Source organism: Pinus tabuliformis, chromosome 4_2 (assembly GCF_031772625.1).
Source record: "Pinus tabuliformis cultivar Carrire ecotype Pingquan chromosome 4_2, CPIR1, whole genome shotgun sequence".
Lineage (NCBI taxonomy): Eukaryota > Viridiplantae > Streptophyta > Pinopsida > Pinales > Pinaceae > Pinus > Pinus tabuliformis.
The window spans coordinates 392649758-392668341 of record NC_142304.1 but is presented as its reverse complement, the minus strand read 5'-3'; the positions used below and the strand labels follow the sequence as shown (position 1 = coordinate 392668341).

At 34.3% G+C, this 18584-nt stretch overlaps 1 protein-coding gene across 1 annotated transcript; it reads left to right on the top strand.

The window, feature by feature from the left end:
* The first annotated feature begins 682 nt into the window (after positions 1-682).
* LOC149169613 (NAC transcription factor NAM-B1-like) lies at positions 683-7552 on the top strand. Its single transcript, XM_089428750.1, has 2 exons — positions 683-856; positions 7137-7552. Exons 1-2 carry the CDS (start codon positions 746-748, stop codon positions 7320-7322), a joined length of 297 nt encoding a protein of 98 aa, XP_089284876.1. The 5' UTR covers positions 683-745; the 3' UTR covers positions 7323-7552.
* The last annotated feature ends 11032 nt before the right edge of the window (positions 7553-18584 follow it).

Genomic DNA, 18584 nt, shown 5'->3' with positions numbered 1-18584 from the left:
GTTTTTGGATTAGAGTATATTTTAAAAGTATTTTTACTTTGTTAAGAACTTGCTGGACGTAATCTAAAAGTATAGGGTAAGAGTGAAAGTCATTTATTTTATGGATTTTCAAAAGATAATTCCAAATAATCTAATTTTTCTTTTTCTTAAATAACAATAATAATTCAAAAGATAATTTTAAATAATCTAATTTTTCTTTTTCTTAAATAACAATAATAATAAGTCCGTCTATATTTTCAATTACAACCAATAATAATTATCCCGTGATTAGTTTGACATTGAATTATGATAAAGCGAAAAAATTATAATAAAGATAAGATTGAATCACACTAATAATTCGTAAATATATACCAATATAATTCAAAAAAAATATAAAAAAGTTGGGCAAGATGGCCGAGGAATCGTCATCCACACATTGCAGTGGTGTACGTCAATATTTTTGGTCCACAACATCGTCGCGCTCTGACAACCGCATATTTCTCTCTTCGCCCGACAATGGATTCCCCTCCACATTTCCAATCACATGAATCTGAGAGTCTCATGGCTTTCTTGGGCGCCACGTTAATGTTCACGTCAGACCACGTGTCAATGCGCGAGAGAACCAGTGGGCGCCCTAGCTGCGAGTGCTGTGATTGACAGATTTGGACGAATCCGGGGGGCGGCAACCATAAAATGCGAAACACTTCCCTCCCCAATTTCAAACACGTCTCTCCGATCGCTTGCTTCCTCAGCAAGCAATCAATCGATGACGATGGAGGGAGTGGCATTCCAGCACCAGGCGGTGCCAGAGCTACTTGTAGGCTTCAGATTTCATCACATCGATGAGGAACTCATCACCCATTACCTGCAGAAAAAGGTATCCTCCTCCCCTCTGCCTGCCTCAATTATAGCAGACGTTGATCCGTGCCAACACGATCCCTGGGATTTGCCCGGCCAGTTTTTATTCCTCCATTAAACCTCACTTCACTTGGCTATGCCTAATACTTTTATTTTCTGTTACAATCCGTGAAATATACTTTTATTTTCTGTTACAGTCCGTGATAATTTCAGATTATTTCTGTTACAGTCCGTGATAATTTCAGATTTTAAACTTCTGCTAACAATTTCTTGTTGCAAATTGATTTCCCGATCCATGGCATTCATAAATGTTTAATGTTTAATTAACATTTTGAACCCACCACTGTAATTCATCTGTGTCTCACCGAAAGCATTTTTCGGGGAGAACGAATGGTATTTTTTGCAGTTGGAGGGACCGGGAATATCCCAGCGGAGCGCGGCCAAACAGAGCCGCAGGCTCTGGCTACTGGAAATCCACGGGATCAGACATACCCATTGTTAGTACGTCAGGAAGCTCGTCGCCGAGAAAAGTGGGCGTGAAGAAATCGGTGGTGTTTTACAAAGGAAAGGCCTCTGAGGGCGTGATGACCAACTGGATCATGCACGAATACTGCCTCGCCCCAACTCTGCCAACCCAGAAAAACGGAAAAACGGATCTGCGCCCGTGAGAATTCTTCAATTTGATATTCTCACATCTTATTAGATAGTTTTTCTGAACTTTTTTTAAATACAAATTAGAATTAGCATCAATTAATATTAAAGTATGAATTCATTCTCTCTGCATATATCTTCATCCTTACTTTCGCAAAGTTGATTTTCTATATCTTAAGTTAGTGAAAATATAGAGGTATCATAATTCTTTATCACGTTACACATTTTTTCCTTTCCTCAATTGCAGATGCACTTAAGATTTTTTTTTAATTCTAATTCCTTTTTTGTTCCAATGTTTTACACGAGATTTAACATTTTAATGGGAATCGACTGATGGTTTAATAAGTCTGGTTTATAATTTGAAGCAATATTGAAAAGCTTCCTCATCCATGATGTTTAACTTAGTCTTATATGTTAGATGCCTATTTATAATCATAATTTGATGCTTTTATAGACATAATCATGCTTTGAACATGGTAAGTAAATGCTTAGTTCAAATACTTGCTTTACTTGCTTTAAATCATGTAAATACCTGTTTTTATATGATTATGACTTGAAAATGGTAAATACTTGGTTCTAACCCTCATATCATATAGTATTGATAAAGTAGGGGAAGGTGTATAAGTAAATACTTGTTTTATGAAGATGATATGATAGTGTATTATATATGATTTTGAAATTATTATGTAGTAATAATTTGATATTTTAATTAATATAATAATTTGAGTTAGTATAAACAATGATACAATATAGTGTATTGTTTAATAATTTGAGATAGTATAATTAATATAATAATTTGAGATAGTATAATCAATGATATAATAGAGTGTATTGTTTAATAATCTGAGATAGTATAATCAATGATACAATAGAGTGTATAGTTTTTTAGAATTTATAAATATTTTTATTTTTAATCAATATAATAATTTGAGATAGTATAATCAATGATACAATAGAGTATATTGTTTTTTAGAATTTATAATTTTTTTCCATTTTTTTAAAATAAAATATTTTTTATTCTAAAAAAGAGTTTTATGTAATTCCAAATAGGAATTTAAAATATATATATATATAAATATATATATATATATATTAGAATATTTTTTATTCTTAAAAAGAGTTTTATGTAATTCAATAATAAGAGTGTGTTGGTTAATTTATTATTCTAAAAAAGAGTTTTATGTAATTCAATAATGAGGGTGTGTTTGTTTGTTAATTTATAGTTTTTTTTCACGACAATGAAAAGATTGTTTTATGTAATTCCATAATCAGGATAAAAAATATTGTTTTATGTAATTCTATGACAAGAAAAGATTTCCATTAAACTTAAAAAAGAGTTTTAGGTAATTCCATAATCAGGGTGTATTTGTTAATTTATAGTTTTTTTCCACGACAAGAAATAGATTGTTTTATGTAATTCCATAATCCGGGTGAAAAAGATTGTTTTATGTAATTCCATAATCAGAATGTGCTTGTTAATTTATAATTTTGTTTTACTACGAGTACTTTTTTTTAGTTAAAATTTCCATTAAACTAAATTTTTTTTTATGTAATTCCATAATTAAGGTGTATTTGTTAATTTATAGTTTTTTTCAAGATAAGAAAAAAACTTCTATTAAACTTTTTTACTTTTTAAAGTAATTTAAGCCATTACAAATTCTGTATTTTATTTTGAAAATGGAACTCATAAATACTTTTCAATTTTTTTTAAGAAGTTATTTTTTTTATTTTAAAAAATTTCTTTTTAAGAAGTTATTTTTTTATTTTAAAAAAGAGTTATTTTCATTAAACTTTTATTTTTGAAGTAATTGGAGCCATTACAATATATTTTTTTTTTTTGAAAATATAACTTATAAATACTTTTTGATTTCGAACTTGTCCTTTCCATGACTCTGAAAATATAACTCAGAAATACTTTTTGATTTCGAACTTGTCTTTTCCATGACTCTGAATCTGGAGACGCTCTTCAAACCAATCGTATACTTTATTGAGATAGGTAAAATGAAATTCCCCCTCTGAAAACTGTATGTGAAAATTTCCCTTCATCATAATCAAGTTTGATGTAATTTCATAATCAAGGTGTGTTTTTTTTAAATAGAACAATTTTTTTTTTATTCAAAAAAATTACGTAATTTCATAATCAAAATGTATTTGTTAATTTATAATTTTTTTCACGACAAAAAAAGATTTTCATTAACTTTTTCCATTAAACTTTTTTCTTTAATTTAAAGTAATTCGAGTCATTATAGAAGCTTTTAGTCTCTGTTTGAAGTAATTAGAGCCATTGCAAATTCAAGAATATTATAGAAACTTTAAACAGCGCTTTTAGTCTCTGTTTAAAGTAATTAGAGCCATTGCAAATTCAAGAATATTATAGAAACTTTAAACAGCGCCATTGCAAATTCTAGAATATTTGAGAAGATTATAGAAGCTTTTCCTCCCTGTTTAGAGCCCTTGCAAATTCTGGAATATCTGTGTATATTTCCAGGATAATCAAAATTTGCGATCCGGTTAAATTGGCTTTTAAAATTGTGTTTTAATTTAAAGTGCATCAAGCCATTCAAAGATCTAGAATATTCTAGAATTTCTTTTTATTCTTTTGGAACTAGAACCACGAGCAGCCACAATGTTGGATGGAAGGTGGACACACTGTGCCCACCAGTGTTATATTTGATGTTGAAAAAACTAAGTGTATTGTTTCTGATTTTGAAGATATAACTTTTTTTTTTTTCAGAGAGAAAATCAACATGTATATTATATTAAGGAAATATAATGAGCTGTTACATGAAAGGCCATATATACCAGCCGACTGTTCCTATGAAGAGGTCCAGAGGACCATACCAAAAATCAAAACATGTTCACAATAGCCATCGAAAATTAAGGAGAGATTACACCAATGAGTAGAAATCCACATAGATCATAAGCAAAACTGATGAGCAGAAAAACATATCAATCCGAAGCAACCAGAGCAGAAATGTAAACCAGCACAGAATCAATTGAAGCCTTTGACTCCTGGAAAATGCGGGCATTTCTCCACTTCCAAAGGAACCAACAGGTGAGGATAAACATCGATCTCCAAGCTGGACGTTGGTCGCTCCACCACTTGAATGTGTCCTGTACAGAGGAGAAAACTTGATGAGGAAAACCATAAGTTAAAGAGAGTTCATACCAGATTAGGGCCGATGCCGGACATTGAAAAAACATGTGGATATTTGATTCGGGCGCTTGACAGCACATGGCACATCTACCAGGACCCATCCAGCCTTTTCTTTGCAGGACCTCCCATGTGAGGTTCCTATTGGAAAAAACCAACCAGGAAAATAAAATTGCCTTGAGCGGGCATGTAGCTTTCCAGAGCTTTGAAGGAAAGATGGGCATAGGGAGCGGCGGAAGAATTGACGAGGCCACTGCATACAAATCTTTTACAGAGACAGGCTGAGAGGAGTGTGGCTTCGACCATACCAAATCATCGATGATCCCTGACTGTTTAATACCTTTATCATCAAAACTCTTTACCGCGGTTACCCATAGATGGCACAGAAAGGGAGGCATACTGAGTTCCTCTGCATCCTTCCAAGTTGGCGTCGATGAGGACCATGACTTAATCAATTTGTTCCATGTGAATAGACCCCGTGAGTGCAGGAAGGAAACAAGTTCGGGAGAGAGAGAATCTTCCAACCCAAGAACGGTGGGTTCCAAACCGATAAGGATACTGGAGCCCGAATTGATGCGCCATCTAAGGAAGTCGAAGAAAAGCTCCTGAATCTTTCTGAAGCCGAGCCATATAGCATATCCCCTTGAAGAGCCTAGTGACTTTCTCCTGTACCAGTATACCACAGGCCTACCTTTCAGATATTTTTGATTGATAATGGAGCTCCATTTGCCCACACCGAAGATACCGCGATGAAGAGAATTACAGAGGAGGGCCTTGCCGAAAGATCTCATATGTAACAGTCCCCATCCACCAGACCTCTTTGATCTAGAGATAGAATCCATCTTTACTAAGTGAATTTGGAAAGATGAGATCTGCCACCCCATAGAAAATTAGCAGATAAAGAAACCATTTTGTTGATAATAGAAGAAGGAAGATAATAAAGGTGAGCCCAATATACCGCAAGCTGAGATAGGACAGACTGAACTAGGATAAATCTGCCACCTAAAGATAAAAATCGCATCTCCCACCTTGAAATTTTTTTGTAAAATCGGTCAATCAACCATGTCCAATCCTGTTTGCGATTCCCCTTCGGCTTGAGGAAAAAGCCCAAATACTTAAAGCCGTCTTTGATTAGAGCCAGATTGATACCAAATAAAGCCGCAATCCATTGAGCTAATTCCTCATTTGTGTCGTTATGATATAACATAGATTTGGCTCTGTTAATGATAAGGCCCGATGCCGATTGAAACTTTTGAAATATTTCATTGAGGCATGTCCAGCTTGATTTGCAGAGCATAGCAAATATAAGAATATCATCGACAAACAAGTTATGTGACAAAAAAATATTCTTACACATCTTGATAGGAGCGCATCGATTGTCAGCAACGGCTTTGTTTATCTGAGTACTGAGAGCATTCATGACCAAGATAAAGAGAAGTGGAGAGAGCGGACAGCCTTGGCGAAGTCCTTCTCAATATAACTTACAATCACTGTTAAATTTATTTTTAATATTTTATAAAAAGAAATTTTTGAAATTTCATAATTAAAAGTGTGTTTTTTAATTTATAAATTTTTAATGAACAATAAAAAGTTTTTTATTAAATATTTTTGTTTGAAGTAATTTGAGCCATTTATTTATGTCAATTTAACAATAAAAATCTTTTTATTAAACATTTTTGTTTAAAGTAATTTGAGCCATTCTAAATTATAGAAACTTTTTATTTATTTTTAAAGTAATTTAAAATATTACTCTCTATTTTAGAATATATGGAAATCTGCAATCCAGTTGCAAGCTATGCTTTAATTTAAAGAAAATTAAGCCATTACAGAATTTTGAATATTTTAGAATGTTAGATGGAACTGTATGATGCTATAATTAGGATTATGTTGAATGGAAGAATAATATGATTCTGGGACAGTTTAGTTTCCCCAAACATAGCTCTCATTCTCAATTCCTCTTATGAGATTTGAATCTATGACCTGGTAAAGACTAAACCCCACACAAACCATTTGGTCTACACTATATGGGTTATTGTTTTAAAAATTTATAGAACTTGCAATCACTGTTTTTTTTTGTAAACTTGATAGATCTTTGCAAGTTACATCCACATATGAATAGTTAAAGGGCCTCAACTTGCCCAAAAGAAAATCTTAATCTATCTAGCAACTTACTTTTCTCCCTTAACAAAATAGAATCTACTAAAACTTGCAATCTCTTTTAAAGTAAAACTGTATTTGAAATAAAATTTTTAGTTTAATTGTGCTTAAATGCATTATATAAGAAAATTAATCCATTACAAATTCCAAAATATTTTGGTTAAATAAATAAAGATATAAATAGTAGATTTCTTAAATGTTCAATTAAATTCAGATTCTAGAATATTTGAATTATCAAGAAAATAAATTTTCATGAACTAGAAGTTTCTAGAATATTCTAAAATCTAACTTAAATTATGGTTTTCGAGTAATTAATTTGCACTCTCCTCTGTTTCAGTTGGACGATTGGGTTTTGTGCCGAATATACGAGAAAGTGAGTGATTCTCCCGGGGTGGTCTTGTGCCTACCGCTGGAGGCCCCGTCGCCGTCAGCTATTGGAGGAAATGTCTGGTCGTCATACGAGTATTGGCCTTTTTCTGATAAAAACCCATCGGGAACTGTGATTTTAAGGTTTTATAGTTGACTCGGAAGTTCAGAATTGCTAATTGTATCACGGAGGATTTACCCGATTTTCAGGGTGCTGACTTTTGATTTGATTTGAGCGTAGAATCCACACGTAATTCATTGAGTAATTACACTTATTATTCATGAAGACCTACCCAGGACCTTATTAGGGCATAGAGCTTAAGATTACTCTTAGTAACTTGTACTCATGCTCTTGAAAATAGGAAATGAGTTTATTGATGTTCAGAAGGATTTAATCTTGATTTCCATTTAATTTCGAATATCGCTTCCGTATAAATGTTTAACATATTAAAAAAAAATCATTTTAATTTGGTTCAGAGGTGTAATAAAAATTACAATGTATCATTAAAAAAAATTGAACATATTGAAAAATAAATTTCAATTATATTTTTTCTCACTTTCTTTTTAAATTTATACTTTTTTTTCCCTTTTTAACTTTAACTCAATTTTATAGAGATCTTTTCGCAATAACTAACCATAAATTAAATTTAGATTTTTTGAATGTAGGTTTCCACACTTGTGAGTTATAGTACATGAAGATGATATGTGAGACATTTGTGAACACTCTACTTATCATTAGGAATTAGAAGCAAAAAGATATAGGTGAAGACCCAATTAATTTATAAGAAGAGTGATGAGAAGAAGACATTCTGAAAAATTATTAAATTAAACCACACGAAATAAGAAGAATATAAAAATTTATAATATTATTAAATTTTAGGGAAAATTGGTTAGGAGAAATATTTCAAAAACTACTTTTCCTATCTAACGGGTGTCCCATCCACATGGCATGTATATGGGCCTCTGCTTGTCATGATACTTTACAGTTGTCCAATCAAATATTGCTCACCAGTTTTCCACCCCAACTACAAGACTCTCTCCATATTGTGCTAGTGGAATCTTCCCTACTGGGATAGTTCTAAAGTGAAAAAAAATCAGCACTACATTGGTCTCCTTCCTCATTCCATTAACACATGCCACTCCATGTGTCATTTTTGCATGAATTAATCACACCCTCCACTCTAGCTTTACCTCCAAAATTAGTGATATAGGATTATACGAAATAACAAGTAGAAGATCCTATGTATTACTTAAGTGTGTCTTATAATAAGAGCTCAAGATGAATATGCATGGTACTGCATCTGAGCCGGAGTAATGATGTTAGGCCCAATAATCACATTTTGATGACTGAAAATTTTGTTAGAGCTTGCAGAGATGTAGATAAACCCATATCCACATGATGTGCACTCAAAATGGACCTGATCCAAATTGACAACCAAAAGTAGGTTTCACACTTGAAGGGTGGGATAAGTGTGATATAAGGCTTGTTCCTACAACCCTGCAATTTTATATCACTACATTACACGAGTTAAGGATTGATATAAAGCTAAATATAAAAAAGGAGTTTCAATTACCTAAGTTTGAATGAGATCTCCCATGGAGATTCTAGGGAGATCATGATGTTTCCAACCAAAAGTAGCAGGCTTGACGAGTAATACCACGAGGGAGTTAAAATGGTGGTGATGGTGTTTTTGAAAATAATGAAGTGAAAGAGAAAGAAGAAAGCCAAAAATTATCTTAGATTTGCAAATGGAGAATAGGATATTTACACCACCAAATAGGAAGAAAAGTTTCCTACCTAAACTAAAAGAGAGGGTTACGAGGAAATTTAAGTCCCTACATTGAAGGCAAAACCCCTTCCTTGAGGAGAGACTTACTAATTTTTGACTTAGCACATCTTTGTTAAGACAAAATAATTCATTCAGATGTAAAAGAGAATAGGAATGATTGAGATGTCAACTCAGTGAAATCAAATATAAAGTCACCCCCTTGGAAGAAAAAATATCATAAGAAATGACAATTTTATGGCCCCTTCAAAGCAACTTGCATCATCTTGTTTTAATAAGTTTTCCCTCTCACATCCCAATGGTTCCCAATCACATCATGGTTACACAATGAACATTCAAGGTCTACGTTGGATGGTGACATTGATGATATCCCAACATCTTTCTCACTAAAGGGTTGACACTTCATATGCATGATACATGTCCTACCTATATGGTGAGATGATAGGGTTCACCATGTCATCCTCGTCTTATATGAATTAACAATCTTCCACTCTAGAAATCCATTCCCTTAGATTTATGATGCATGCCCCATCCACAGAACACAAATATGGCCCTTCAACAGTTAATTGATGTGAACTAACCAAAATGATTCCCACACCATCCCACATCCTAAATTCCCAATAAATGCTAGATACATGTGGTTTTATTTCATTCTCGTTCATGATTATATTATATACTTGTGGCCTAATTGATGCCTATTTATCTTCCCATGTCCCATATAGTTGCCACCAGCCATAATTTGTTATTTGGAACAAATATTTCCATCGCCTGTAAATTTAAATTTCATCATTGACATGGTGCATTCCTTAGTCGTAAGGTGTGTGGAAATCAATAAAATCCACATGAGAGTGTTTTACTAGAACATAAGCTAACCACAACAAAAAAGCCACTTTTATGCTGAATTTAACTCTCTCATCACCTATAAGTCTTTGAGAGACACTATTTAATGCATTTTGTTGTCAATATTTTAAACTCTTAATTGCTTGAGGGATAGAGGAAGCATGGAAAAATCCACACTTGCATGCATCCACTATGCAGTAAGCTTAATTTGTTAGAAAATTATATATTACAAAGCAATGAAACACATTAAATATTGCATAAATATAAACACAGAAAACACATAAAACAAGAGAGACACAGATATACATGGTTCACCCAATTTGGGCTATGTCCATGGAGAAACAGCCAGTCCTTCCTTTTATATTATCCAATAAACTGAAGAGATACAACCTACAGCAGATCTGTTGTAATTCCCTCTTCTCTCTCGCTCAATCTCCTCTCTCTTCTCGCTTAGAATACAGATCTACATAGACGCAATACAATTCCCTCATATATAGCGAGGGGTTGCCTTCTAGGGAAAAATACCTTAAATTAAACATAACTTCTACCGTCATAACTCCACCTAATGAACGGCTCAGATTGACTACGAAATTACAACATTTTACAAGGTAATTTTACATCTATTTTTAGCTTCGAGGGGGCACTGTCCCCGATCCCCCGCCGGGGGGGGCTCCCAAAGGTCACATATGCCCCCCCCTAGACTACCCTGTAGCGTATATTTTACAGGCGGCTTTGCTGCCCCATTACGAATTGGGGTCCAATGTGGAAATACCTTTGAATACAGAAGATATTCAAGCTCCACACCCAACAATCTCCCACTTGGAGACTAATTATAGCAACTCCACCGCTGCTTCATTTGCTGGAAAATGACCCACTTTGGACCTCATTGTTTCTCATCTTCTTCATCATTCTTGAAGACCAATTGAAACTGAGCAGACTCTCAGTTTCTCCCTAGCTTTTTTTAACATATTTGCAGGATTCTAGCTAGTGTGTATCTTTTCCATCTTCAACTGTCCATCTTCCAATGTTGACCATATGAAATGGTACTTGAGCTGTGTATGTTTAGTCTTGGAATGAAATGCAAAGTTCTTTGCAAGATGTATGGCACTCTGGTTGTCATTGTATAACCTACCCAAATCCTGCTTCTTACCCAATTCATCCAGAAACCTTTGTAACCAAATCATTTCTTTACTAGCCTTTGTAGCAACAACATACTTGGCTTCTGTTGTTGAGAGTGAAACAACACTTTGCAGTTTTGAGACCCAACCGACAGTTGCTCCATCTATAGTAAACACATACCCTGTGGTGCTCTTCCTGTTATCTCTATCACTCGCCATATCTGCATCAATATATCCCTATAGAGTAATGTTTGAACCACCAAAGCATAATGCTTGATTTGTGGTACCTCTCTCAAATACCTGAGAATCCACTTTATTGCCATCCAATGTTCTTTTCCTTGATTTTTCCTGTACTTGCTTACACTCCCATTGCATGTGCAATATCAGGCCTTGTGCAGACCATTGCATACATTAAACTTCTAACCGCTGATGCATATGGAACTTTAGACATATCAATCAGTTCTTCCTGAGTCCTGGGACACATTTCCTTACATAGTTTGAAATGGCTAGCCAAAGGTATACTAACTAGTTTTGCATTCTGCATATTAAACCTTTTCAACACCTTTTGTATGTACTCACTCTGAGATAATGTTAATTTGCGATTCTTCCTGTCTCTAGTTATTCTCATACCAAGGATTTGTTTTGCAACACCCAAATCCTTCATTGCAAACAAGTTTGCCAATTTTCTTTTGAGCACATTTATTTCCTGCATGTTAGAACCTGCAACAAGCATGTCATCTATATACAATAACAACATAATATAGCTGCCATCATTTTTCCTTTTGAGATCAACACAATAATCAGAGTGACATCTAGTATAACCTTGTTCAGACATAAACCTGTCAAATTTTAGATGCCGCTGCCTTAGAGCCTGTTTTAAGCCATACAAGCTCTTCTTCAACCTACACACTAGTTTCTCCTTCCCTTTTACCTCATATCCTTATGGCTGTTGCATATATATCTCTTCCTTCAAATCCCCATGGAGAAAAATTGCCTTTACTTCTAACTACTCAAGATGCAAATCTTCAGCTGCTACTAGACTTAAAATAGTTCTAATTGAAGTCATTTTAACAACAAAAGAAAATATCTCATCAAAGTCTATACTCTTTTTCTATGCAAACCCCTTCACCACAATTCTAGCTTTATACCTTTGTCTACCTCCATCTTCTTCTTTCAACCTGTAAAACCATTTATTCTGCAATGTTGTTTTCCCTGCAGGAAAACTGACTAAGTCCCAAGTCCGGTTATGTGCTAAGGAGTCCATCTCTTCTTTCATGGCTTGCTCCCACTTCTTTCTGGTTTCTACCTGAACTGCTTCTTCATAACATTTTTGTTCACTACAATCAGTGAATAGTACATAATATAATGAAGGAGAGTATCGTTCAGGGGGTCTACTTATCCTGATAGGTCTTTTAACACCATTTTCAGGTGTTTTAGTTGCTTGTTGTTGTTGTGGTTGTTGTTTTGGTCGTTGATCATTATAATTTTCAGGCACCATCACTTTTTCTGTGATCTCATCAAGCATTGTGTATTCTTTTTTTTTCTTATTTCTTTTCCTGCAGCTGATCCTTATACAAAACCTTTTCATTGAATATGACAACTCTGCTCCTAATGATTTTGTGTTTTTCATAATCATAAAAGCGATAACCAAAATCATTAACCCCATATCTAATAAAAGTAAATTTCTTTGATTTCGCCTCAAGCTTTGTTATATTTTCTTTATTAATGTGGACAAAGGATTCACAACTAAAAGTTTTTAAAAATGAGTAGTTTACCTTTTCACTTGTCCATGCCTCCTCTGGAATACCACCATCCAAGGAACTTGAAAGCCCTTTGGTTATTAGATGAACAACAGTATCTACAGCATCTGCCAAAGTTGTAAAGACAATCTTGCATGCAATCTCATGCACCTTGCACGCTCCATGATTGTCATGTTCATCCTTTCTGACACACCATTTTCTTGTGGTGTTCTTGGAACTGTCTTCTTTCTGCGAATTCCATTCTCTGAATAGTGTCTATCAATCTCTTTGTTACAATATTCACCTCCATTGTCTGATCTGAGACACTTAAACCTTTTTCCTGTTTGATTTTCAACCAAAGCTTTCCATTTCTTGAAAGTATCAAATACATTAGATTTATTTTGAATACAATAAATCCATGTTTTTCTGGTTGCATCATCAACAAAAGCAACATAATAATGAGATCCACCAAGAGATGATACCTGAGAATGTCCCCATACATCTGTATGCACAAGCTCTAATTTTTCGCTCTTCTTTTCTTTCCTAACTCTGAGGAATCTGACTCTCTTTTGTTTTCCATAAACACAATTCTGAAAGAATTTTAAATCAACATGCTTCAAACATGGCAACAAATTTCTTGATTGAAGAATCTGCACCCGCTTCTCACTCATGTGCCTGAGCCTATGATGCCTCAATGCCGTATCTTCTCCTGTAGAGGTTAAAGCATTAACAGAATTAGAAATACCATTGCATAAAAACAATGTACCAACCTTTTCTCCTTTTGATATTACCAGGGATCCTTTAGTGACCTTCCACATTTTATTTGTAAAAGTAGTCACACAACTTTCACCTCCCAACTGCCCTGTTGAAATAAAGTTTTTCTTCATATCTGGGACATGCCTTACCTCCTTCAATAGCCATTGATTTCCATTTTGTTGTTTTATGAAAACTATACCCATTCCAATGATTTTACAGGGATTATCATCACCTAATCGAACCTGTCCAAAAACTCCTTGAATATAATCATGAAAATGTTTCCTATCAGGTGTGGCATGAAATGAGGCCCCTGAATCTACCACGCAGGCATCAATAATATTTTCTAAAGAAAGAATCAAAGCATCTTGCAACACATCACCTGTCACATTCGCTTCATGATTGATTTCTTGTTGCGCGTCTCCTTCTTTTCCCTTCTGAGACTTGCAGTATTTCTTCAAGTGTCATTTCTTCCTGCATTTCCAGCACACTATCCCCGATCTGGACTTGGATATGTCTTTCCTTGACTTACTGCGATATCATGGGCTCTTTCCTCTTTCCATTTTTCTTCCCCTAGTCTCTACACTCAAAGCATTACCTCATGTCTCACCGAAGCTTTTCCGTCGCATTTCCTCGCTAAGGATTGCACTGACAACATCATCAAACTTTAAAGTACTAGATCCAGAGATAGAGTTACTAATGGCCATAACTAAACCATTCCAACTTTCTGGCAATGAGCACAGAAATAACAGAGCCCTAACTTCATCATCAAAAGTTACCCCTACAAAACTTAACTAATTGATAACTGTATTAAATTCATTTAAATGATCAGCAACAGATCCACCTTCTGACATTTTCATATTAAATAAACGCTTCATAAGAAATACGTTATTTGAGGCCGAGGGATTTTCATATAGTTTGGCAAATGTTGACATTAAACCCTCTGTTGTCATTTCCTTTGAAATATTAAATGCTACCGACGCCGCTAGGCACAACCGTATTGTTCCAAGTGCCTTTCTGTCAAGAATATCCCATTTTGTGTCTGTCATACTCGTCGACTTCTTTGCCTTTCCACTCAATGGTTGGTACATATCTTTCTGATACAAATAATCTTCCATCTGCATCTTCCACAGCTGGTAGTTTTGGCCGTTAAATTTTTTGACCCTAAACTTACCATCTTCTGCCATTGCTCTCACTTGAACCAGGAACCCTTCTCTCCTGCAAGTTTATCAGCCAAATATACCTTCAGCTTTGATACCAATTGTTAGAAAATTATATATTACAGAGCAATGGAACACATAAAATATTGCAGAAATATAAAAACGAGAAAATGCATAAAACAAGAGAGACACAAATATACGTGGTCACACAATTTGGGCTACATCCACGGAGAAACAACCAGTCATTTCTTTTATATTATCCAGTAACCTGAAGAGATACAACCTACAACAGATACGTTGTAATTCCCTCTTCTCTCTCGCTCAATATCCTCTCTCTTCTCGCTCAGAATACATATCTGCATAGACGCAATACAATTCCCTCATATATTGCGAGGGGTTGCCTTCTAGGGAAAAAAACCCTAAATTAAACATAACTTCTACCGTCAAATCTCCGCCTAATGAACGGCCCAATTGACTATGAAAATGCAACATTTTACAAGGCAATTTTACATCTATTTTTAGCTTCGGGGGGCGCTGTCCCCGCTCCCCCACTAGGGGGGGCTCCCAAAGGTCATAGCCCCCCCTGGATCCCCCCTGCAGCGTATATTTTACAGGGGCTTTGCCACCCCATTACGAACTGGGGTCCAATGCGGCGATACCTTTAAATACAGAAGATAATCAAGCTCCACACCCAACATAATTCTCTTCCTAGGGTAACTGGTAAGTTCATCCATACCTCTTTTATATGAGTATCTTTCTTAACCCATAATTTATTTCCTTAGTAAGTCCTTATTTATTGCACTTTGTAGAAACTTAAGATCATCATGTTAAATTGTTTAGATTAAAAGGAGAAGTCACCCAATGTTAAGGAGCCTTAAGGCCTAACACTCAAGGAAATCAACAACCTAAATTCAACATTATTCTCTAATACCTCCTCGATCATAGGAATTTCAAATTAGCTTGACTAGTCCAACATTTACAAAATATTCAAGTTTGAACAAGACCCTAAGAAGAAAGGTATCGTCAAAACATTGAAACTGGAAGGAGATATAGATGATGAAGTGGATGGTGATTTGTTCTAGAAACTATGGAAACTTGATTTCATCACATATCCATCCTCCCTTATTATGATATGATGAAATGGATAATTAATCATGTCAACTTAGAATCATGTGTTATGGTTTGTGAAAATGGCATGGTTCTGGATTATTTTCTACTCCCGGACATCTCTAAGAAGTACATCCTAGGAGGTGCTTGAATTATATAGCTAAGGGTTGAGAAAGTGGATGGATGTTATACAACAGTTGAAGCGTATGAATCAAATACGCCTTTTCAATCTCCTCATTTTTCCTTTAGAAGAAGTCATCCATCTAACATTTTTTAAGACGGCCACTTAAAGTGACTTGGAGTTGATTTCTCAATATGTGGAAAAGTATGAAGTGGTAATAGAATAAATACTTCCACTCTTAAGCTACATAGATCAAGAAAATTCTTGGCCAATGGGAATGTATTCTATGAAGAAGGCATGCATTACTCTTCACCTCCAACTACCTAACTGGTTAGTCAGTTACCTGTCAGAATAAAAAATTGAATCAATTTCATGAGTGCAATTCTCTTCTACCTCATGGAATTATTGGTATCTATAACTGTATAAGAATGGGAAATTCCCAAAAAAAAGGGGTTGCAAAATTATGTAATTAGGGAGAACATTACCCAGAGATAATAGCTAAACTAATTTTGAAAGATATTTAATGTTGTGAAGCCAATCCTAGCCAAAATTATATAGAAGAAATACATGTGTTGTTGGACTATTTTGTGTATACATTGTTATCTTTTACAAATTTGAATTAATTAGTTTTGCTCTTAATTCTTTAAACTAGGAATATGAGTTTAAAATATAGACAAGGACCATGATTTGCATATAAACTATTTCGAACTGTGGATATCTATTATAGAGGGGAATTTCATGCTCTTATATTATTCTATGCATGCTCATATCCCTTTGAATAGTAAAATAGTGTAGATTTAGTTTTATTAGAATAGAATAGACCAGTTGCTTATATTTCAATCATTTGATTAAATATTTCTTATTTGACAATTTGGAATAATCTATTATACTGTGGTGTCGTAAATTTGGAATAATCTTTGTTTTTTAGGTCACGATATGTTTTAATTCACATTTTCAAGGATAATTTAATTGATTTGGGATTTTATTTGACTATTAAATCCCATCAAAACTAGTAATCAAGCCAACAATCTAGAGGATTTAGTTATCCTAAACAAGGAGAGTCTAATTGGGCCTCTCTCTTATGGTTTGATCCTTCTCCTGTTTGGTGGAACATTCCATCCCATCAATGGGATGTTATAGTATTTTACCATCCTCTAATGTTTCATGGAGGAAACTACCTATGTATGATAAGGGAATCTATGGCCTAGTTTAATTTTTTAAGAAGTGGAAGTGTTATATGATGGGAAAGGAAGCCATTATCCACATCGATCACTATTAATGGCAATATTTGTAGGCCTATTGTAAGCTTCAACAAATTAGACCTTATAACTGGATGAGGTTTGTGTAGTAGCTACATCTAGTCATTAAATATAAGAAGGGAAACATAGATAGGTTGGCATACACGCTTTCAAAGAAACCCATTTGGAAACTCGCACTCACATGGAGAATTTTACCCATGGTGCATACAAAGAGGCATGCATAGAATATGATGACTTTAAAGAGATGTTTCAGCAACTATGGGGTCAAATTCATGTAGAAGAAGGTGATGATAAGGATGACTAACATTCTACAGAAGAATTTTCTTTGCCAACTAGATAAGCTATGCATTCTTAAAGGTGAAAAAATGTATCTTATTAGAGAGGTTCACACCCCTAAGTTTGTACAATAATTAGGTGTTGGGAATCCAACTTAAAAAGATATTTATATTGGCTCATAATGCAAGAAGATATAGCTTTGATTTATAGAGAATGCATAAATTGTTGTATTAGTGAGCACAAAAATAGAAAGAAAACTTTATACCATCCCTTACTTGTAACCACTCAACCTTGGGAAAGCCTTTCATTGGAATTTTTTGGGTGGTTTTCCAACAACTGAGAAGGAACATGGCTATTTATTTGTGGTAGTTGAAAAGTTCAACATGATTTGTATTCTTATGCTTTGTAAAATTGGCATCAAAGGATAAGAAGTGGTTAACATGTTGTTCAAATAAGTCTTGGTTAACTTTGGGATATCAAGGCACATCATCTCAAATAAGGATACTATATTTGAAAGTGCCTTTTGGAATATACTACGAGAAAATATGGACACCACGTTGAGGAGATATAGAATTTTTCATCCATAGACAAATAGGGAGACAAAAGAAGTCAATCAGACATGAGCCCATCTTTTAAGGGCTTACAACTAAAAGCATCAAAATACCTAGGATGAAAATATGATCTACATTCAACGCTCTTATAAAAATGTAGTCCACACTTCTATACATAAGTCCCCTCTTGAAACTTGTTTTAGGTATTTTCTAGTTTCACCCTTAGATGTTCTATATGGAAAACAAAGAGAAATGAGGGAAGATGTCATAGGAGAAGCATTCAAAATAGAGAAATTTATTGAAAATATTAGGTAGACTCATTTGGAAGTACATGAGACATTGAATAAGTTATAAGAAAGGTACAATGCCCAACATGATTGAGACATAATTGATAAAATATTCAAGGTGGGTGATAGATTTTGGTTATTTATTTAAGCAAATAAATACTATACAATATTGGTAAGAAGATCGAAGAACTACAATATTGTAATTTTACTTATTAGAGAATGTGGGTGATAATGCATATAGACTTATCCTATTCCCATATATGTTCTTTTATTCAATAATAAATGTGGAAAAATATAAAACTCTATGAGCCTTCCATGTCGATTTAGGAAATTGAGGAATAGGTCCTATGGACCATAGATAACATAGCACTAGAAGATTAGGTGGAGCTAACAAATGAAATATTTTTGTAGAAGTCTAGAT